The following is a 24,489-nucleotide window of genomic DNA, read 5'->3' on the forward strand; positions in this document are numbered from 1 at the left end:
TTTTTTTTTTTTTTTTTTTTTTTTTTTTTTTTTTTTTTGGTGAATGTCTGAAATATGCTGTGTATATAATGACCCTAAGTATATCATAACAGTGTGTTTAATTTTTACTTTTCAATATACTTTTATATTTATTTGTTAGTAACTGTCTTAGAACAGGATAAATAATGGTCTTATAGAGAAAGAAATAATTTTTTTTATTAGATACAAAGCTCTACACATACAGTCTCTTTAACTGGATTAAAATTAGTTCTTGATGTTGGCCTTATAGCAGAAAATAGATATTTCTGGGGTTCCCAGCTCACACTAATCATTCCTGGCCCTCATCATTCAGATTTGTGCTTGTAGTGTAGCAACACTTGTCTGTAATGTCATGACTACAGATGAGCATTAACATAACCTATAAACAGAAGACCAGTCCTGCTCCATTGAACTAAATTATTCTACCAAATTGTGCATAGGAGGAATGGTCTGCTCAGAACTGGGAAAGTAGACAACTTACAAAATCTCTTAAACTAAAACCCAAATCCTGGATTTGTCAATTAAAAAGGTTATGAGGCGATGCCAAATAAAAACTACGTTAGAAAGATGAATGATATAAGAAATTGATTGTGTATGAAATCTGAGAGTAACTGTGCAACATCTTATATAATCCACTTAATCCTGCCTTAATTGTTGTTACTAAATAAGGAAATGTTATATCATATATATTATCTTACATATATTCACTTTATATGTATATGTAACTCATATGTAACAGATAATATTAAGAGAGAAAAATATCCTAAAGCAGAAAAAAATTGCTTAACTGAGAAATAATTTTACTTTATTATAATGAATTTTTAAACTAAAATCAGTGACATATCAAAACTAAACTATGAATTAGCTAAATGCATTCAAATTGGGAGAGCCTATCAATAGAAGAAAGTATGAACATAGCATTGTCTTTCCTAACGGAGGCCTGTACAGCTGACTTCAAAAAGAAAAGAGAAATAAAAAAGTAATTACATGAGAGAATTTTTCACAGTTTTTCTTAATGAATTCTGTTTCCATTCTCTTCCCTGTATTTTCTTTATATTGATCATAAGTCTGAATAATAGTTTCTCCTACCTCTTCTGTATTTTTGTTTCCTCAAACTAATTTTATCCATCCATAGATATTAATGAAAATTTGTTTGATTTCTGTTATCACCGTTTCTATCAAGAAGCATTTATGATTTTTCTGCTTCTGTTCACTTCTCCATTTCACATACATTTTCATTTTTTCAGTATTTGTCATCCTCTCATCCTCTTTGATCTAATTCCCACCTGTTTTCTTTTCCTCTGCTCCTCATTGTCCTTTTACTGCCCTTTTCACCGTTTTGATTTTTTTTTTCCTTTTAATTTCCTGGATGATTTCTTCTGCATCTTAGTTCTTTCAATTACTACATACTCCCTCTAATTTTCTTCCTCTTCCAGTATCCCCTCTTGAACACTACCTAGCCTGCTGCTGCAGAAGGATGCAAGGCTTTCCTTCTGCTCCTTCCTGTTTGTAAGAAAAGTGTTTTCCCGCCTGTCTTTTGAACTGGGAAGAGGACAGCTGCCTAAAGAATGACATAATTCCTTAGCCCTCCAAGGAAAGCGGTGTGGAGATCCATCAGAGAGCTGGCAGATATCTTGTCTCCTTTTTCTTGAAGTTACAGAATGTTTTACCCATCACCTTAGCAACAAGTATGGAAAGGAACACACAGATTACTGGCCAAATCTGTTTTCTTCTTTTTCCGCAAGCCTTAAATATATGTGTGCCCAGATGGGAATAAACATCACAGTTTTCTTGTCTATAGTTGAGCTCTACCTGAAGAAGACTTTACTTGTTGTCATGTGTGCCTTCTGAGATGTTCACGGCTAAGGTGATACTTCCCAGGAAGAATCATACAGCCACTATTTTAAAAAGTTGAAAACTCTTGAGGAAGATGTGAAAGGATTCCATTCTACGGATTGAAGTATGGAAAAGAAATTGATGCTGGAATTACTACAACTGTTCTTTTCATAAAGATGATATTAAGGAAATTAGTATATAGTGCTGGTTTCCTGACTTCCTGCGAAACATTAGGATTTCATGCAGTTTCATTTCTTATAAGAAAAAATTTTCAGATAACTGCAGGATTGGGGCCAACATGTGTGTAGGACAGACAGGGTCAACAGCAATAAGTTATATCACTAGAGGCTTACAGCAGATGACATAACATGTAAAACAGATGTTCAGAACTCAAACAGAAGAGATAGTTGGACATGAGCTTAATGGTAGCCTAGACTAAGATGGATTTCTTTAACTAGAGGCTCTGTTGAAGAGAGATGAGATTTAACTGCATGTATGTACAGTACATCTAGTATGACAGGAACAAAAATCTGGGTACTCTGAACTCCACAACTATACAAATAATACCAATGAAAATTTAAAGTGCTTGGAGAATACACATGTTAAACATTAAATAGTTAAAGTGAAGTATGTAATGACTGCAGTGACTATCCAGTTAATTCAGTTCTGATAAATAATAAAAAAGGCCAAAATAATGAGGAAAGAAAAAAATAACTTGTTCATTTACATGTAAAATTAATAGCAGAAGAGCTGATCTGCATTTTTCCTCTTCATCACTTGCTCTACCTCTTCCTGACAAGGAAGGATGAGTGTTAAACACTGAGTGTTTGGTTTCTCTTTTGAAAGAAGTCTTAGGTGCTCTTTATGATTGGACGATGTGAGTACTTGTCATTTACTACCCAATAGCAGGATAAAGCCTCACAAGTACTAGCTTAGCAATTCCATATTTTATTCAGTGGTCTAAGAAATGAGATAGAACACACCATTTCTTACTTACTTCCTGCCATGGGCACTATCTTCTGAAACTCGACTAAGTCTCAGTGTCCCTAGTAGGCAGAACACATCAGTTGTTTGCTATGTTACCAGCCTGGATAGAATTTTCCATCCCTAAAATAGGTAGGGATTTTTTTTCTGTTGTATTGTTGGGGTTATTTTCCAGCCTGGCCTACCTTTTGTGCTTTTGGCATATCAGTGTGGCGCTGAGCACGTACAGAACGTGCAGATTTAGGTGGCTTTATTGGAGCACAATACATCTCCAGCCTCCTCAGGTCACAACTCTGGAAGCAGCATTCATCCACTATTCCCTTGTGGTGTAAGCGTCTACTGCTGGATCCATACCCTGTAGGCTTACCTATTCAAAACAGAAATGGAAAGTTTTTATGTTAGAAAGAAAATGCAAAGATCTCAGAAGCAATCATATTAACTTGCATTATTGTAACTGAATCACCAGTGACAGTTGTAGAGGCTGCCTGTGGGTACCTATTCCAAGACCTTGTTCTCAGACACAGCTTTGAAAGATATTCCTGGAAATGGCCAGCTTTGAACTCTGTCTATGGGTGGTTGCTATTTAAGCATTTGAGCAAAATTATGTCTTCCTAGGAAAGTATTATTAAAAGATTTTCTTGAACTGTCTTGGCATTGAAAATGGAGAGGGAGGAAGTTGAAATCTGGTATTTAGAAGCCTTGCAAAGAAAATTTGCCCTTTAGCTTTTGGATGAAAACTGGCTGTTGAGCTGACTGAGGTAGCCGGTGTTTAAAGATCATAGATCATGCCTGTGTTGTAGGCAAGTATTTTCTAATGAAAAAGGCTACACTGAGCCACTATGTGAAGTCAGAGTGTGTTCCAAAGGGTAAATAAATACTGTATACCACTGCACAGGCTGTAAGATCTGCAAGCTGAAAAACTACTGGGAAGCAGGAAATAAGATAACAAAGTAGCCAATGAAATGCAGAAAATATAGGAAGATGGTTAATGGAACAGATAAAAGCAGAAGATTTTATATGCTATAGCTTTGCACGAGATAGGAGACAGGACTGACATAACATGGTCTTTCCTGTATTTTGTGTTTGCATCTGTAGAAACTATTTGATTGACAAATGTTTTGCATTTTTCACTCGACTCCAGAACTCTTACATGCCTCTTTTTTTTTTTTTTTTTTTTTTTTTTTTTTTTTTCAGCTATTTATGATTTCTTTAATAACTGTTGATTTCTCTGCTATAGTATGCAAAGATTACAGACCCATTATTTCCTGGGCTTGTTTGTATGCAACCCAGTTGGATGCACAGTTGTCCCGTTATGGTTAACTAGAAATGAAATAACAGTAAATTCACAAATATAAGAGTTGCTTACTTACTACATCTTTTTAAAAATTCTGGTAGAATTTGGTTTCAGACAGTAAAATTCTGAAAAGATTAAATGTTTCATTTTGACATTTTCAGCCCTAAATGTTTCCATTTATAGAATCATCCACATTGGTTAAGAATCCAAAAATATGGAAAAAAGGAAAGAAAATTGCACCAAGAGCCAAAAAATGAAGTAACTCAACTCAGTCAGCTCTACCAATTCTTTTTCTTCCTTTCCCACCCCCACCCCCCACCCTTCAGTTTTATCACTGAGACCAAAAATCTCTTATTCACAGAGTTCAGCAGAAGTTTACATTTTAAGAAACTGCTCAAGCTAGACAAAGGATAAGGGTATCAAAACAGTTGAAAATTTTGTTTCTCTTTGGGAAATTACTGTGTTCAATGCTTATACAGCAAATCCTGGGTTATAATCATATACTTCTCCCATAGTTGTCAATTTGAAGACAACACTGCATTTTGAAGTTCTCTGTGATTAAAACGTAACGTCCACTGGTGAAGAACCCTGGAGGCCTTAGTATGCCTATAAATGAAAAGACCTCTAGTGGTAAAGTATGTCTAATATTTTAGCCAGCCATACAGTCAGCTAAGAACTAACTATCCCTGTGGGCTTTGTAATCCCAGACAATAGGCTTTTAAATGTATTTTTTTTTCCCCAGGGACTATAAAATAAACAAAAAGAAATACACGTTTACTTAGCATATTGCAATCCACTGAAGGCCTCTATACTGTACATTGCCTGCTATATTATTTATTTCATAAGACTAAACAGAACAGCAAGCCAGAAGTAAATTAGAGTAATATTTTTATTTTTGGGGTGTGTGTGTGTTGTTTTCTGTATATCATTGAAATGTATTATAAATACTAAGACACAGAGTTTTGGGGTTTTTTTGTTTGTTTGTTTTGTTTTTTGTTTGTGGGGTTTTTTTTTGTGTGTGTGTGTGTGTTTTTTTTTTTTTCCAGACTATTTTCACTCACTGAGTTATAATATAAAGTACAACTTTTTGTCATGGAGTTTTTTATGAAGTCTGTTAATCAGGCTGTCTTACTTATAAATTTGATTACTTAAATCCTTTTAAAATTCAGCAGTCATGATAAAAAGCGGAATGTCATTACTGTGCGGCACACTCAGAGTTGTTCCATATTCTGTCTGGTTCCCATTTGAAATATGGAAGGGCAAATTCTGTTCCTGGATATGCAGGTGTAACTCTTCTTAATAGATCCAGCTGAACAATAGGTGCGAATAGTTGATTAGTTAAGCTTACCTTTCTTTTCTTGCTCTGCTGATTATTTATAAGCAAACACACTAAAAGCTTCTGTTCAAGAATTTTCCTTTAAATAGTATTTCATAACAACTAACAGCCACAGAAGTTTGGTTGATTACCTGGCTACTGCTAACAGTTAAAATAAGGATGGACAGTTCATTGGTTAGGGTCATCTGGCTTATCATGGCCTTTCTACCCAGAAAAGAAGTTACCTATGAAAAAATATTTCATCAGTCCAATAGAAGATTTCAGGATTAGTAATATTTTGCACTTCTAAGAATCTTACAAATATTAGCTCCTCATGACATTCATGCTAGGTAGATAATATTGCCTGTAGGTAATAAAATTTAGAATCAATAAGATGAAAAGTGTTGGCTAGGAACTCCCATGAGTTAACAACAGAACTTGATAGAAGAAATCTTCCTGACATGAGTAACAAGACTATAAAAGGTCTAATGACTGATAGAGGCATTTTTTGTGGCATTCACTGGTATATGAAGAGGTTATAAAGGAAATAGTCAAATGAAATGTGAAGTTTTCAAGGTCTCAAAATTTTATTGTTTAATATGGTTAACATTTAGCTTTGTCATGATTAAAGCCAAAGATGAACTGGTTGATAGAAGCAATTTTTTTGGGGAAAATATTTCATCTCCTTTAACAATCAAAGGTTCTTTTCGATTTGTCTGTGTTGAACCTGTCCTTGTACAGATTTGTTTGTATTTTGTCATTTTAGATTTAGCTCAATTATATAATCTGATGCTTTCTTTCCTTAATTATTTTTAACTCAAGACATAAGATAAAACAGTGACATGAATGGGTTATATAACATTCTACTAGTTTTATCAGTAGAATTTATTGTACAAAATTTATGACTTTCTGGTAAATACAGTCATTTCAACAGGAATATGTTTGGGGTTTGGTTTTTTTTGTTGTTGGGTTTTTTTTTGTTTGTTTGGTTTTGGTTTTTGTTGGTGGTTTTTTTTTTGTTTTTTTTTTGACAGTACATAAGGTAGAGGAACTAGAGCCATGTACTCTAACTTTTAATAACATCGGTCATTTACTTATGTATGATGTCTTCCCAGTAAGTCAAGAAGGAACTTACACAAGTTGTCAGTTGGAAGTTGTCAATGCTGTTTTATTCTCATCTAGCTATTTTGTTGTGATTACATGACAGTTATTTTACCCTTCAGTGTCTGAATATAACCATTTGTAAAGCTGATAAAATACCTTGAATAACCCATGAAGTATTACCTGCCCTATTTGGTAACCAGGAGCAATATTTCTCCTTCAATATCATATACATAAATACTTAATAACAATCCTGAATCCTGGAATTTTCCTGGTGAGATTCTCAGTATACTTCAAAACTGGTTTTACTGTAACCAGACCAAAGACATCTGTGAGTTGTTTTTCTTTCTGACAGAATAATAACTTTATGAAGGAGGATATAATATCTTATAGCTCTTTAAAAAACCTGTATGGTACATGCAACAAGTTTGGAATGGAATCACTAACACATCAGTGCTGCAGTCAGCGATGAAACATTTCTTTACAGACTTAAATATTCATGTATTACATGGCATACTAAATGCTCATCCTTCATGAAAAGATAACAGTATCACGAAGTCAAATGTTGGGTTTTTCTTTTCCTTAAAAAAAAAAAAAAAAGTTTCCTCAGGTTTTTGAAAGACCTAAGCATACTTAAAATTCATATGAAATAGAAAGTGGTATTACCTAAAGTGCTGTACAGCAGAGCAAAGAGCAAAAAGGAAAAAATATTCTTCTTCAGTAATCATGATTCTGGACTCTACTTTTGAGAAGTATGTGATGTTTAAAGTAATTTTAAACCAATAGATTTTAAATTGCTGCTGTCTTCTTAAGTGCTGCACTACACCAAGATGCTATCTCAGACAAAGATGAGATAAAGAATTACAAGTTACTGCCACTTCTACAGATATTATCAGTATTTGACCCATTTTCTGGAAGGACTCCAGGATCAGATGGTCCCAGTTCATCAAGGTACCAAAGCATGCACTTAGATCTAGGCAAATTTTCAAGCTCCTACACAGTCTGTTGGACTAAAGCACATATTTAACAATAAGCACATGCCTGAGTGCTCTCCTACATAAAGACTGACGTAACTAAGCACTTAAGTTAATTTCTAGACCAAAATCCATATCAGTAAATAAATGATTGGTGGTTCTCCACATTTAATACCACATTTCTGTTCCTTTTTTGTTTTGTTTTGTTTTTTTGTTTTATGATCTCACCTTAAAATATTGACTGATCCTGTTGTGTTAGTATACTGGGCACCTGTATAGTTCTTCATCTTTTTGACACAATCTCAGAGATGCCTTCCAGCTGTTACCAAAAGTTCCTTATATTTACTCAACCTTCAAAGCACTGCCTGTGGACATATAACAGGCATTCCTAGGCATTCCTTTTTGCTGATGTACACTGATTTATTTGGAGATTTCTTTCCTTTTTTGTCAGTTGCTAGCTCAAAAGAGGTTTCATATCATGTAGGTCAAAGTTTACTTCATAGAATTTTTGGCTCTCATTTAACGTACTGTACCAAATATGTGAATGTTTCTTTCCATGTGCTACAAGCAATTACAAAGTCTAGTCACACTGTCCTGAAGTCCCCTGAAAGCAGGCCAAGGTACAGAACTCCAATAGTTAAACAGCTGGCTTCTGTACTAACAGCACTTCCCTTTAAATAATGCAAACTCAGTGGAGTAATTCAGCAGGGCTTGTTTCCACTTGATTTCTTTGATCATCCCTTTCCTCCAAAATATCTCACCGGTGCTACCATTGGTTCTGCTCTACTGACGATTTCAATGTGAGAAGCAGTGGTGTAGGTGGACTGTAGAAGTTTCGGTTGTCAAACTATCTAGGCATTCTGTGGAGAATTATGATCTACTGTTGTAGCACTAATGTTAGAAATTACATGAGAAGTAGCCCAGGATAAACACAAAGCTAATCTCCTCTTTAGAGGACTCTAAGAAGAACTCAGGTAACATATCCTGGAGCTTTTGTGTGTCTCTTTATATTTGCTGTACATAGTGTCTTTTTTAGTCCAGCAATAGAACCTGAGAATGTAATTTAGACTTTAGTTCAGAAAAACGTTATGGATCTGAAAAACAGTGAATTTATTCCTAACGTACTATTAGAGTCAATGTTCAGCTATAACTGCAGCTTTTAGAGTAATGTGAAAGGATATTGACTTATTAGTGTACTGTAATCTTGTACAGAGAAACTAAAAATATTTCCGTCAGAATATCAGGGTAGTATAATTTGGACAATTTTGAAGAATTGATCGAAATTTTGGGGCACTTCTATGAGGGATCCTCCAGATAAGTTTGATGATAAGCATTTTTTCTTATTTACCGCTGTGTCCAGTTTGTAGTTTACATCTGGATGTATTTAAACATACTATGAGGCAGTAGGTTGGTCAGACAGAATTCTTCTGCAGCCTGAACGATCAAGGTTGGGAGTCTGTGGTGCTATATTACACGATAGTAGCTGAACAAGCACATCCTGTACATTAGATGCAGACAGGGAGCTGCTGATGGGAGTAATTTTGATTTGCGTGTACTATCTGTCTTGTGGTGGCACAGAAGACTAGGGATGCTGAGTTTGAGATTCATCTTACTCAGCTTTAGTATCTGAAAATTAGGGATGTAGTTTACGATACTCAAGTCGACAAGCAGGTGTGTCTGGAGGGTGACTTACTCTTGTTTTGAATGCTTCGCTTAAAATGAAATGAACCCTTGTACCCTGAAAGAGCCCATGTGCTTTCACTGACTGCAGATAAAGCTCCATGATCTAGTCTGATTATACACATGACTTCTAGCAACTGAACTCAAATGAAATGAATTCCACTGAAAGTGAATTTTCCTAAATCACAAAATGTATGTCACCGGTGGAGTACAAAGCCATTCTCTTTTATTTCCCTTTTAACAATTAAATATAATGACATATATGTTCTGAAAGCATAACAGCCATTCTACTCTTAAGCTATGTATTTCCATACATCTTCAACAATGTCCTGGATATCAGGCTAGTATTCTTGTCTATTTTTGCATTATAAATGCATGCATATGCAAAACCAGAGGTTGTTGATATCACTTTTCACCTCCTTGTGATCTTAGACAAATGGTTTAATGTTATAATGGTAATACTTCTTGAGGGTACTCTAGAATTTCTAATCTGTATTTGGAAAATTATGAGTCAATGTTCAATCATCAAGAAATGCCAGTATTTTCATACTTCTATGAACTGTTAAAATAAACAAACAAGCAAGCAACAAATCTTGTGAACTGTTGTAAAGTTCCTTAACAGAAATACCTCAAGCTTTAAACGTTGCAAAGTAGGCGATCTGATTTTCATGTAAATAAGTTGCATGCATTTTGAAGCTACAATATTTAATGTTTAGCTTCCATTTTCCTTCAATGTTTTGTTAGTGCCAAAAAATAATTATGCTTAGACTGATTTTTGTTTGTATTCATCAAAATGAGCATATATTAGCATTTATAAATGCTCAATGAATGGATGCTCTAGCTCTGAAGTCTAATTTAATATGCATGAGAATAGAGGATAAGCTTTATCAGTATGCACAAGTAAAATCTTTATGAAAGCACATGCATTTGTTAATATTGAGATACTGCACTAGAGCTACTGTTTTGTGGAAGACTGGATTTCATTAATTACTGAGTCTAAGGCAAGAAGATGTTTGCTCCTTTTTCTGAAATTCTAGGCAAGTAAGACTGGGAAAACATAGGTGCTCAGTTAGTACTGATCTATAAGAGAAATCTATCAAGACTTCACAGTGTTTTGCCTGAATAATTAAGATTTATAAGCTGCACCTTATGAAAAAAAAAAATCTTTGATGTTTCAAATGGAGAGTAAAATAGCTATTTCACTTCTTTAAAGTCTGTTAGCCAACAAATGTAGATTTATTCCAAGAGGCGTCTTAATTTTTAATTTGTATGTCTGTGTTTATTTAGTCTGACACACAGTTGAAGAAGGTAATATTTTCCTCTAGAAATATGTTTTCAAAAACATGTTTTTTTTCTTCATTGTGTATCTAATTGGAAAAAAAAAAAACAACTCCTCTTCCCCTGAACTTATTTCCAAACTACAGCACTTGTAACAATTTCCTCTCACATATAGCTGTACTGTACTCTGCCCTTTTCATGGAACAGCTGTTTTGGAGGCCACTAAGTTTACTGAGCATGTGATAGAGCCATTATGCTTCACACAGTAGATCCTAAGCCAGTTGCAACGTCTGAAGAGAAAGACCCGTAGTTTTGCAAGTATTGCACTAGGATATGAAAAGGAAATTTCAGAGTTTAGAATTCTTTTGAGGAAAAAAATTGCAGAAAGAGTGGGAAACAATATAATGTATTATTTTACACCAGTTCAGTGCTCTGGAGGGTGAAAGCTTTGCCAGCCTAGCACAATTTACAAGCCTACTTCAGATTCCAGGGCTGGAAAGTGCCAGATGCTGCCAAAAAAATATATGCTTTGGCAAAGGAAATGCTTTGCTGGAAAGAAATTCACTATTGCAAGAATAGTCAGGTTTATCAGGGTTTAGGACAAGATAATTAGAAGCCAGTAGGTCATTGTTACGTTTGACTATTGCCCCCTATAGTGCATCCAGGAGGACAATGGTAATACAGTCATCCATCCATAATGAGAACACATTCTCTTCTCTTCTTATATGGTTGTAAACAATTACTGATTATCCTTGTACATGGTGGAAAGATGATCAGTCATTATAGATTTTCATACTTTTCTTACCCATAGCCAATGTAAAACTTTTATTTGGATTACCAAATGAATAACAATGCAGGAACCATAACTGAGTGAAGTCCTAGCATCACTGAAGTTGCTGGGAAATCTTCTAGTGCAATCAGGATTACGTCCTGATAAAGCAGGTGCCAGAATCTACTTATATATAACTTGATCCAAGGTCTATTAAAATCAATTAAAAAATCCCATTGCTGTTAGAAGCTTTGCATCAGGCTGATAACGAACAAACCCTCGTCTGGTTACAGGCAGAAGGTGTGAATAGCTGTTGCATTAAGTAATTCCTGTCTAATACCTTTCACACTAACCAGGAGAGTGCCTACTGACACACATTATGACTTTTTATTTCTATTTATACAGCACTAGCACTGACAGGTGGTAAGCAGTTGAGCACAGGCCACTGTCATCTACTACAGAGGTCGACAATTTTCATTTCCTTATTAGAAACAAGTACAATAATAAGAAAGAAAGCAGGAGGGAGAAAAAAGATAAAAGGACCCGGCTCACTTCTCACACTAGTTTTGTATTTGTCTATGCAGTTAATTTCAGTAGATTTACTCTAATGTGCTCTAAGCTCTAGAGCTATAAGCTCTGTTTAGTAAGATCTGATATCATTGCTGAGGGCTTTGTCAGCAAGAAGCATCCAACCTCGTACAATGATGCAGCAACAGAGCATAAGGAATAAACATGATTCAGCCTTGTACCTGTGCGGTATTGTCTGAATCGTGTTTAGACTTTCAGTTATTGAACCTTTCTGTACAAGTGAGAATGACATTAATTAATTTGACAATTACTTTAAGTGTGGTAAGATGACTTAATGTTTTTGATAAAAGTCCAGCATGTAGTTTTCTTATGGCCAACATTTTAAATGTGAATTATTTTCCAGAAAACAGTTATTTTTATTTGTCTGCTACTTTGGGAATATTGGGATACCTTTACTTGTGACAAGATTCCTGAATAGCAAGGACAAATTAACCACTACATTCAGAAAAGGAATTAAGACAGAAAGGTTACGAGACATATTCTTTCACCTTCACTGATATTAAACAGTACTTTATTCTAAATTAAGCGAACTCTTTGCAGAGAAAGATAGTACTTAATTTGAGTAATATTTATGGAATCTATATATCAATTATTTGCACAGGGGAAGGCTGTGACAGTGCCAGGAACTGAACCTACATCAGCATAAGTGCCAGGCCAATGCTTTAACTATACACCTGTCTAACTTTATTTTTGTGTTGGTAGGGCATGTAAATATCCAGTCTTGAAATGAATCATTCCTTTGAGGTCATGATGCTCCCATTAAACTTGTCAAATGAGGAAAAAAAAATAAAATCCAGTGGAGTACAAAGTCATTAGGGTATTAGGATGAACTAATTGGGATGAGAAAGGGACAGTGAATTGTGTCTGGAAACAAAACCCAAACTAAATCTAGCTAAAATATACTGTTATATTCTATTCACCTTGCACTCACACTGGTTTTCTACCAGTTGTAGTTCTATTCTTTAGTGATTTAATACTGCAATAGGAGCTAGGAGAATCAGTTCTAGTGACAGGAACATACAGAAAAAGGAAGTCACTGCTGAATAACAAATTAAACTACTCTCGTTCTCCTTATACTGAAGACATGCAATGGGATTAGGACGGAACACTGGTATAGTGCAGAGAGAAATTAGTTCCAGTATAACATCTTAAATACCAAAACTACAGTTTCTTTAGGATGATTGAAAATGGAAGTGCTCGCAGGCAGTGAAGTTGGTTTATGGAGCAAACAGGAATTAGTCTTTCTTTTACAGGGCTGACAATGCCTGCTTGTCACAGTTTTAAAAAGGTAATGTAGTTTCTGAGTACATTTTTTTAGGTTCTCTCTTGCTAAGTTTTAATGGCCTGTTCAGGGGAGTTCAAAGGTTTTAAAAGTTCATTTCCATTTAAAGATAAGATTTTCTAAGTAACCAGAATTATTCCTTTTACTATTTCCTTTCTAACTTATTTTGACCTGATTACCAATTGAAACCTCTGCATCAGTTAAAGACTTTTTTCAATGGTTTCTCTTATTTGGCAACCTTGCTGTCCTTATATTTTTCTAGGTTTGTTCTGTGGCTCATACAAGAATACTGTAAACTTCAAAAGGGCTGTGGCAATGCTGAAGTTGACCTGGGTTTTGAATTCCACATGCTCAATGACTTCTTTTGAGCCACAACTTTGTGCATCCACAAACATTTAAGCAAGGGAATCCAAGCAGAAAAGAAGTAGGATGAGTAAGTATGCTTACAATGGTGAGATTTTTTCATTTATCTTACTTGTGCACTAATATGTAAGCTTAATGGCGACTCTGTAAATGCTAATCCTGTTAGATGGTCTTCAGTCTACAAAATATTTTTTCCCAACACTGGGCCAGTGTTTTTACATATCATGACATTCACTTCATCAGCCTGAATCTATCCCTGTTCAAGAGCTATCGTAGTTAAGAAAAAAAAAGGAAAAGTATTGTGGAAAAATGAAAAAAAAAATACTTGTCTTAACATTCTTGGCCAGTGGAGGGCTTACATGGTATCACAGAAAATGAGAAAGTAAAACCAATTCCTATGAAGTTTATTTCTAAAGAATCTCTTTTCTTCCTGTATTTGTTGTTAGAAGTCACAGACATTTTTAATTTTTAAACTTTCAACACCTATCATTCAATTTTTATTCCTATAAATGTCAATAAATCTCAAAGCCTGAAGGACTTCAAAGAAAGCTTTTGATCATCTGAATGCATAGATTCTCAGTTGTGTCTGAAGGTATATCTTGGACATAGGCATCAGTATTAAGGCCCTTTCAAATATTTTTTGTTGTGAGCCTTTATATATTTAGTTCTGTCATTACAAGTTACTTAGCTGTATTTGAAATTAATAATCCAGTATTCAAATACGACATTAAGATTCAAACTGTACAAAAGGAAATTAAATTCAGGCATACTCTATTGCTACCCAAAATCTGACCTAACAAGATCAGAAATACTTTTAAATAACTATTCTCAAGTAGTTAGTTGCAGTTAATCATACACTTAAATCTGATATTGATATGCATAAACTGAGTCAAATAGGACAGAAAACAATACTGCCATGCAACCCCCCCCACCAAAACACCAAAAATCCAGTAGGTTTTTTTTCTTTGCTTCTTCTATCTAATTTGATAGAACTAAAGGAATGGGCAAACATCCAGGGAAGGTTAAGTCATTTTCAGATATTATAGATGTGCAGTTAAAAAGTGGGGGGTTTTAAATAACATATTCAAATTAACTTTGTCATTAGCCACTCAAATGTCATTAAAAACTGGAATAATATATACAATTCTCTGACTCTGCCTCCTAAAAGTGATATTGCATAATTCTGATAATATTTGCAACCTCCCGCACTTTCAGTATTTATACACTTTGAGTGTGGATGTCGAGGCCAGCAATACAATATTTCTTTCTCTTAGTCCTTCTGTACCAAAGCTTTCTAGAGTTCTTTCCATTAAGAGTGATTTCTGGATAAAATATGACCATTGCTCTTACTGAATCTTTGGTCAAAATGTATACCAAATGAAAGGGGTTTTTGTGGTTTGGGAAAGTTGGATTCATTTTATTCCTCTTGTTTTTCATTTTACATTCCTCTGAACTCCTCTTTGCTAGTCAGAAAGGGAGGTGCCAAAATAACCCAAGGAGGCTGTGCAGCCTGTCCGGAAGTGAGTTCAGCAAGTTTAGTGAGAGAGGCTGTTGGTGTAAGATTTCCAGCGTAAGAGCCTTAAGCTGGAAGACACTTTAATTTTGCAGAATTCGGTGTCCCCATTTGATAAATTCAGAAAAGTTTCAAGTTTCCATCCAGGAAAAAAATCCTAAATGGAAGTAAAATGAAGTCACTTTCACAATTCTGTTTGTTTAAAATGGGTCTGAGTTTCCTCTGCTTTGCTTCCAAATGATTATCTAAACTGCATCTCTTGTGATTTTGCTTAATTATTTGCAAACTCTTCTCATCTGTCAGTTGCTTATGCCTGTCATGCATTACTTCTTGTCTTCTAATACCACTTCATAACTTTTCTAATGAATTTCCTAAACTCATTCCAGCATTCTAGGTATTCTTTGTTTATCCCTCTAGCAGTTAAACAGCAGGGCATTAAATAAGTTGTTATCAATTTAAACTTCAGAATTGTTTTGACTTTCCATCCAGCATCATAAAACTGCTATGCAATCAACTGTGATCACTCTAAAGATTAAAAACACAAAAATAAACTATTGCATATGGTTTTCTCTATACCACTTCAGAGCAATATAGTTTTTAGACCAGATAAATTTAACATATCTCTCATTTAGAATTAGTGACAATAAAACACAATCAACATAAGCATCCTCCTTGCTATTTTTTTTCTAATCTTAATGATACAAAGCATAAACCAAAAGTTTTGATGCAGGAAATAGCTGCATATTATGGGCCTGTGTGGAACAATCTCTATCTTCCTCTCTTTACGTGTGTCTCTCTCTACTTGCACAACTGTGATATGCTGTAAACAGCTGCTATGCAGTGTCTTCATTGAATACTACAGGTACCATGGAGGCATATGGTGCCTCTCCAATGGCTTCTTGTGTTTTCAAGTATATAAATTATGTCAATATTACATGAATTACATGCTGTAGTGAAATATATATATATAATTTCTTTATCATACAAGATAGAGAGATGGAGCTGTGGTAATGTAGCCATTTCACTAAAAAATAGATCTGAGCACTGGAATTTCCTGGATATTATTTATATTATAGAGCAAACTGGCTATGCCTCCGGAAGATCTGAGTGATCACCAAATAACAGATAAAATTTACCCTAGTACATAAGATTTACAAACAGACTTTCTGTCCTTTAAATGCTTTTAAACAATTGTTCTCAAAGTCAAGGTCTACTGAAAAATTTAAACAAGCTATTTATCTGACAGGGACTGCAATTTATTCCTGCATCATAGTTTTTGGATTCCTTTTGCAGTTAAGACCAGTTTTATGGCCAGTCACACATTAGCCCTGAAATCACAGTGTCTGTAACACCCATTAAGACTAGCTGTAAGTATATAGACTTTGTCCTTCATTGTTGAGATCCAGGGGTTTTTATAATTGTTGCATCTTCTGGCCAGTGTGTGTTGCTGGGATGCTCGGAGACTGACAGTGGCATTGTAGTCATTGTTTTGCGTGCAAAACATGGGAGGTAGGTTCAGTTCCTTTTTTACACTAGAGGGCTCCTTCACACTTGGTTAGCAGCGTGGAAGCACCTACAAGTCAGAGCAGTGGCAACACGCTGCAGCGTAAGGGGATGCCTGCACTACAGGATGTAACAGGCTCGCTGTGTCTTCAGTCCACAAAAATTGCTTCTGCATTTCGCAGTAGTGTCACCTCACGAGCAGAGAGGCCTGTGATAAATTTCCTTCTTACCACATAACATGGGAAGAAGAACAGAAACACTACTGAACTACTTCTGGACAAAGAGAAGCGCATTTCAATTTATAGATACGCATGAGAATGGTAAATGCTGTAATCAGGCCGGCTAACAAACTGGAAATCTTACCTTGAATGTTTCCTCAAATTATGGTCACTAGTTAAGATTTTTGGAGGCTATTGAAAATCACACCAACTTATCTGTCTGCTGTTGGAGTGGCCGACTTAATTTAATTTCCATAGTGCGACCAGTAATTTTACAGGTTGAGGAAAATGCTTATGCTAGTGATGCATGTTGCAGTAGTTTTTCCTGTCAGTATTTGGATCTTGGACTACAGTGGCTCAAAAACCAGACAAGAACTAGAAAGTGAGAAGTAATTTTAACTGTTGGAGGAAGACACCCCCGTGGGATAACTCCTCTTGACCTTTTTAGACCAGAATAGCAGATCATTTTGACCTGTAAATACAGTTCAGAAATTTGAAAAAATAAATTGGTAGAGAACATATGCAAATCAGGAAGGAAAACACTTCTGAAATATCTGTTCTGTAGTCTGTCCTTTGGCCTGTTTTCTGCATTATGAGTAGTTTTCTTAATTCTCTATACAGAAATTTCTTAGTATTAATCAGGATAGGCTTTCTTAATTTCTACTTTAAATGAATTAGTATGGTAGACAACCATGAAATTTACAGATAAAATAGCTGTATGCTGTCGTTTAGTAAACTTTTAAGTTTCTAAAATAACGGTATTCAGTGCGAGGGATTGTGTAGTAAACAGTGTTGTCCATTCAAGTAATGATAGCAGAAATTGTTCCCAAAACACTGAGTTTTGTTGATATTTTTTGTTGATATCCACAGCTTAAGCACTTAAGCCCTACCCGGCTCTTTGTCAGCTTCATTGGGAAATGTCACTGGAGTGACAGCTGGGGAAGTGAAGGTAAAGAGCAGAGAGGAAGCACTGAAAAATGCTTGGAACATGTTGCTGTATTATAGGGAGAAAAGCTACTAGAAATATAGAAAACAATATATGGCTTTTAATCCACAAGTTCCATCCTGTGTAGAAGACTCTTTAGCATTGATTGTAATTAAACTTATATGCATGATGAGCAGTATATTTATAAGAACTCCTTGCCATTCTTCAATAATGCAGCAACAAGGAAGATTATCCTTTCCCCTACTCCAGGATGACGTCATTGTGCTGATAAGTAGGACTTAGGAAAGGTTTATGTTCTTAGCACTAGAATTAAAGAATATAATACTCCTTTTAATATAGTAATTTCTAGCTCTACTAATTTTCAATGTTTATCTTGCAAGATCATTAGGAAATTCAGAAATCATTTCTCTGGTTTGAGGCAAAAAGAGTGGGGTGATCTAAGGATAAATAAGCTCGCTGCTGTAGTGTTCCTCTACCTCTATCACATCTGGCAAATATCTACAATGTCTTTCGAAGTGATATGCTGTAAAATTGCTAAGAAATACAGTCTTTAAAAATTCAGACATACTGTTAACATTTTATGGTTGAAGCTGGTAATAGTTATTGAGTACTATATTTGTTTCCTAATGGAACAGACGTTCTTAATTTATTGTTTCACATTGTAAATTTTCACATTAGACACGATACTGGCTCAAGACAAAATATCAGTGATAGGACACTTGTTCTTTCTTTTTATTCTGAAGAAACTAGACATTATTGCACTATGTCCTGTATCTTGCTCAGATTCATTTTGACTCATTTCCTTACAGAAATTGCTGAAACCTCTCCAGAGTTCTTCATGGACCATTCATTCATTATCATCTCAGCGCTCCGGTGTAATTATTATAAAGTTGTATTTAGTGGATGTAGAAGAAGAAAGATCATGAGTTAATTCTTCTGAATGGGCTATATGACATCTGGTATAGCTCAAGTTAGAATCAGTGAGGGGCAGCCCAATCCCTAAAGAACAATTCCTTCTGTCTTACTGCACAAAGTACATGTAAGTGTTAGAAAATTAAATGCTTCTGCAAAAGCAAGCTAAATACCCTGTAACACTATCACCAACTGGTTAACAGAACACAAAGTTTGGTGATCATACATATAAATTAGATTGTTTGGCACCATAATATTACCATTGACACCAAGATTTGGCAGCAGTAAACATCTAAATTTCAGATTGCCTGAAGTTTTTTAATATTAATCTGTCTTTGTTATAATTTAACCAAACCTTAGCTGTTTGGGTTTCAGGTTTTTTGCACTGTGCATCTTTGATAAATTTTTCAGTTTTTCTGTTTTCTTCTTGTAACGGGATGGGAGAGATAAAGGTGCAGATAAAACCATGGGGTCATTCCTGACAATAAGATTAGAAGCCACATGGTTTTGCTCCTATTAAAACATAAGCTCGTCTTTTCTGAAGTGTATGGCTGGTTTATTGAATAACCCTTGTGTTTCTATGATGTGAAGGTGGAAGAGATAAAAAGGAACTTACTTTGGTTCAGATATGTGCACTTGTGTCCTGCATGTGGAAATTCACCTAAAAATTGCAAATTTCCAAGGTTCTGAGGTATTTATCAATAAAGGTATGTATAGGTATTTAGCAGTCCAGTATAAACATTCACTGGTTCACTTCTCTGAAGAGTTGACCTGCTACATGTGTTTTTATACCCCCCTCATGATTATTTCAAGGAGTTGTCATCTGGCAACTCTCCTGCTCTTTAGAATGGCTGCTATCATGTGTTGCTGCTATCATTTGTTACTTCTACCATAACCAAACCTGCTGTACGATATTGACATTCTTCAGAACATTTTTTTGTCCTGCCCTCTACTGAGATTGAAGCTAAATGAGATGTGGCTTCTTTGTGGTTAGCTGATCTGGTGTGGGTATTTCTATAGAGATGCTTCACAGTCTGTGCTAACTAGGACCGCAGGATTGGTACTTATATAGCCTTCCACCAACATACAAGTGCTAGTACACAGTGCGGTCACTGGCCAACCCAGATCTGGTAAGAGAAATTGGACACAATTGCATGTGCTGTGCATTTGTGAGAAGAGAACTGTCCTTGAAACCTGGTTCAAACATGATTCACCCTCAAAGGAATCAAAGTCCTAGTTCAGGTAAGGTAGCTGCCAAATACAGAACTTTATTGGCAACTTTTAAAGGCTTCCCGGTCTTAAATTATGTTTTCTTTTGATTCATCATTTTTACCTCTTCAGATTAAATTTTTCTGCCTTGTTTGTAACACTTTTACCCCTAATTCTCGCCTTTGATTCTGCGTTCAATTCTGATGTATAATGACTGTTTTTTAAAAAAATATACTGGAGTATTGACTCCTTTAAATTAATGATGGATATCGGAATGCTCAGACTAAGGCATTATTTTTTTATTTTTCCTGCCTTAAGAATACTGGAAACTTTTGAACAGAGTTTCTATTAAATTTGAAAGAGTAAAACTATTCTCAACTGATTTTCCCAATTCAAAATTACTTAGCAATTCTAATAAATAAACTTTCATAGTTCCCTAACACAGTATTGACCCAGAACTGACAGATATCCTACCTACAGGGAAGTCACTGGCTTCAGAGAAGTTAACCTCATGGGAATATTGATAGAAACGGGGCTAGGAAAAGAGCATGCAAGGCTAGTGTGCTCTTCTCTGAGGTGACTCTTTTGATTTATTGCCTCATCTCTGTGTTAGCGTTGGCAGAATGTTGTGGAGAATGAAAAGAAATTGCTTATTAGGCTCTACCGCTTTATTGAGAGGATGCAAGGAAAGTGGTGTGAGAAGTGGAATGTGTGGGGAATTAGAGTGAGAGCACAGTATTTTGTTGCTGGCAGATGTCTGCTAGACTTCACCATTTTACTGGGATGGTACAAATCAGTTGTTATGACACATCCAGGAAGAAAAACAGAAAACACGAGCTGGAGGCTTGGAGAAAATTAAATGATGATGACTCAGAACTTACACCCCAAAGTAAAGTGAAGATTGAAACACTGCACCAATTTCTTTAGCAGAGGAATCTGAAGCACACATGAAGAAATGAGCTTCCAATTTATTGAAGCTTTGCACTGATCTTCAGATGAAGAGGGTAATATTAGAAAGCTAGTGTCAAGGTGAAAGGCAAGGATGATAAACTGCAAGCTGAGTTTATGTTTTTGCTGCCATTCTCTTTTCAAAATATTCTTTTTGTTCAGTGTGTAGCAGCCCCACATCTGCTTCTGCTGAAATCCAAGGAAAAGTTTCAGTGCCTAGAAGTGTTATTGTTTGACTCGTTTGGCAGGGAGAGTGAGTCTCAAGTAACCTATGAACTCTGTGCCATATACTTGCAGTAAGCAGAGGCTGTGCTGGGGTGATCTACTTAACTTACCATTAAGTTTTATGTAACTGTTACAGTATTTAAAAACGTTGAGGGATTCTCTGCAGTAATATGGCATACATTAACTTCTAGTTTGAAAGTAGTAGCCAGTTGTTATCCCTTATGTAAGCAGATCTATTTTTATTGTATTTACTGAACTGTCTTCCAAAGTCTGATAGACTATTACCTATAATTTATCATCCTCACTGCAATGTGGCATTTTGCTTAAAATTTTAAACCTGCTAGTGATTGAGTTATATATGGGTGAACTTCTAAAAAATAGTATTTGGATGGATCTGAATGGCTACCTGAATTGGAGGATTTCAAAAGCATTTACAAGGTGAATAAATACCATTGCTTCATTTTCACACATGGTGAAAGTAAGACAAATACAGATAAAATTGGTTTGTTCAAGGTTATGTAAGCTAGTTAGTCCCAAAGCTAGAAATAGTCATAGCCCTCCCAGCTGCTTTATTCTTTATCCATTGCCAATCTACAGAAGCACTTGATCTGTCCTCTGAAATATTAAAGTTGAGAGAGAGTTTATACCAATTAAGCTTCTCGTATTCAGAAGTCTTTTTCATGGATTGCACAGAAAGGGACTGTGTTAGCCATCGTTGTGTACTGCTGGACTCATATGTTTCAACATCTCACCATTTCTTTTTATGGGTGTAAATTTTATAAATAAATTTTCTATAAACTCTGAGAAACTGGTTAGCAAGAAGATCAACTTATGCAGCATATCAAGAAAACAAGTGACTGTGGGTTTGATACTGGAAGTAAGTTGTGTCCAGAATTCTTGTGCACTTTAAGTAGCAGTTATATTTGCCAAGTGTTGAAATACCAGGTGGTGGTCTTGTTATTTGTTACCAGGGAAATTCAGGTCCTTTTATTTTTGCCGAAGAAGCTGTAGTTCAGTCTACCCTAGATGCTGGTGTTGTATGGGGCGTAATCATCCCTTATCTTGTGAAAACATAGCCTCAGAACTCATTGAATAATATGCAGCCCATGGGGTATAGTAAGCCTTTATTTCATATTTTTATGCATAATAAAAACAGTGTTAGTGGTCTCCTTGGTGGATTATCAAGAGGGCAATGGCTACATTATAGCACTGCTGATGACTGCGATCACATAAAGGGACAATCAGTCCAACATAGTGCCTCTGGTTTACATCTCCAATATACTGGTATTCTAAAAGGGCAGGTAACTGATAACACCAGATACTCCCTACCACATGGCACTTGAGGCAAAGGGTACATGTCATTCTCTTTGCTAGTACCTGGCAGTACTGAATTCTGTTTATCACCAGCCGTTTGGCAACAAGCAGTATTGCTGGTCAGTGCTTTGCTGCTGCCCTGCACAGCAGCTGCGCTGGAATTTCTGCAGCTAGCAAGGATGAGGTAATTTCTGTCACTCCAGCAAAAGCAGAGAGAGGCTAATGGTTATTTAGAAAGGTGCTTAGGTTTGAAGAAAAGGAGGGTTACATTCCCAGTTTCTGCTACATGCTGTTCTCCATTGCTTACAGTTGTTGGTCCTAAACGATACTAAGTTGACTTGGACTGATAGATAGTCTCAGAAACTTGGGAGTACTATTCTCATTATTGACTGCATACATTTAGGTGCATCATGGCCCATTTGTATTGTAGGAGCTCAAGTGTGTCGTTGTCCATTAAAATGATCAGGATTACCTCTCTTACCAGACTATATCACCGCGAGTTATAATGGTGATGAAACCTGTTCTTACTTTGTATGTTGCCTGAATCCAAGCTTCCGCTGTTAACAGTGACTTAACAAGCTTTACATTTTCTTTTCCCCTTATAAAATAAATATAAAGAGCTCAAATTTCAAAATAAATCTCCTGAATTATACTTTATTTAATATCTGTCACAGTTGAGATTTTAAGCTGCTGAATGCACATATAATGCATTTTTAAAAGTGACATTGCTATGGTTATGAGTTACACAACAACATGATGTCAGCCCTCTGATTGGTGCCATGGTATTTAGCAATGCCACTTGGACAGGAAAGTTCACACACAGAAGCATGTCCAACAGTTCTAAGAATTTTATATCTTTTGAAGTATTCAATATATTTCTTTATGTGTTGAAGCACTGGCCTTCCAAACCCTTGTTTTTATTTTCCAGCAATCTCAGTGAACTTGGGGTCATTGGATTGCTTGCTTTCTCACTGGCTGCGCTGAAATCTAGCAGCCACCAGCTAAAGTACTATATATGCGTCTAAAACAAATTCAAAGCAGTACTTTAAAGCAACGTTATGACTCAGTTTTCAACATGACATCAGTATATAATGCATTATGCTTTTATAGTGGCTGTTGAGAAATGCACTGGTGGTCTCTGCTAACACTCACATTATGAAATTACTCGAATGAATTCTTGTCCAGTTAGTAGTTTCAATTGACTACCCATGAACGGATAAGCCTTATTTATGTTGTCATTACTAAAGATAGGAAATTACTTATTCCAGATGCAGATTTAGCATGCAACCCTGAGTGGCACTTGCACAACCACAGTACTCATGAACTTTTGTGAACAAATACAGGGCTTTCCTGTTCACCTTTTATGACGTCCTTCATTAGCTAAAAAGTAAAATAAATGTTTCTACATCCTTTCTTAATTGTTTTTAGCCTTTTCATCTAAAATCATATCTCTTCACCAAGAGATTCCAATCATTTAAAATTTTAAATGATTCTGCACTGAATTCTGTTTATCACCAGCCACTTGGCAGCAAGCACTATTCCTGGTCAGTGCTTTGCTGCCGCCCTGCACAGCAGCTGCGCTGGAATTTCTGCAGCTCACAAGGATGAGGTAATTTCTGTCACTCCAATGAAAGCAGAAAGAGGCCAATGGTTCTTTAGAGAGGTGCTTAGGTTTGAACAAAACCAGAGGAAGATTATACTGCTCTTGTTTCCAGCTCTCTTAGCAAAAGTGCTTTGTTCGCTCAGGTAGGACAGAGTATATGCTGAAGCTGCTTTTGAGCAAGTGGCAGATTTGCAGCTGCATGTTTTAAAATCCACTTTTGCCTTTTTGTTTCAGTTTCCCCTGTATAAAGGGAAGGCACTACTTCACTGTACTTTAGGCTAACTTCATTAACATTCGTATTCGATTTTGAACGTACAAAGTACTAGCAGAAATGCTAAAATTACTTTACAAAAAAATTCTTGCCATACCCAGTTGGATATGCTATTACTAGGGAAAAAAAAAAACTTACAAATGTTCAAAGAAACAGATAATTTCCTGGGAAATCATAGGGTGTTAAGTATTTGTCCGAGTGCTGCAATCAAATACTTCTATGACAAGCACTCTAGATGAATTTATGAGGAAAATATTAATTCTTATTGTCTGCAGTGTTTGGATCTTATAAGTCAATAGGGCATGAGACCACCCATTACATAGTGAACACAGAATAAATATTTGA

General features: G+C 35.7%; 1 protein-coding gene across 1 annotated transcript in view; it reads right to left on the minus strand.

Moving 5' to 3' along the window:
* IGF1 (insulin like growth factor 1) overlaps window positions 1-24,489 on the minus strand; it is a 49,530-nt gene that overhangs the window by 7,192 nt on the left and 17,849 nt on the right. The window contains exon 3 of the mRNA XM_026868153.1: window positions 3,024-3,205. Within this exon, the coding sequence (XP_026723954.1) occupies window positions 3,024-3,205 (182 nt within the window). The remainder of the gene's footprint in view (window positions 1-3,023; window positions 3,206-24,489) is intronic.

This window comes from Athene cunicularia, assembly GCF_003259725.1.
Source record: "Athene cunicularia isolate RWA chromosome 1 unlocalized genomic scaffold, athCun1 chr1_part2, whole genome shotgun sequence".
Classification (NCBI taxonomy): domain Eukaryota; kingdom Metazoa; phylum Chordata; class Aves; order Strigiformes; family Strigidae; genus Athene; species Athene cunicularia.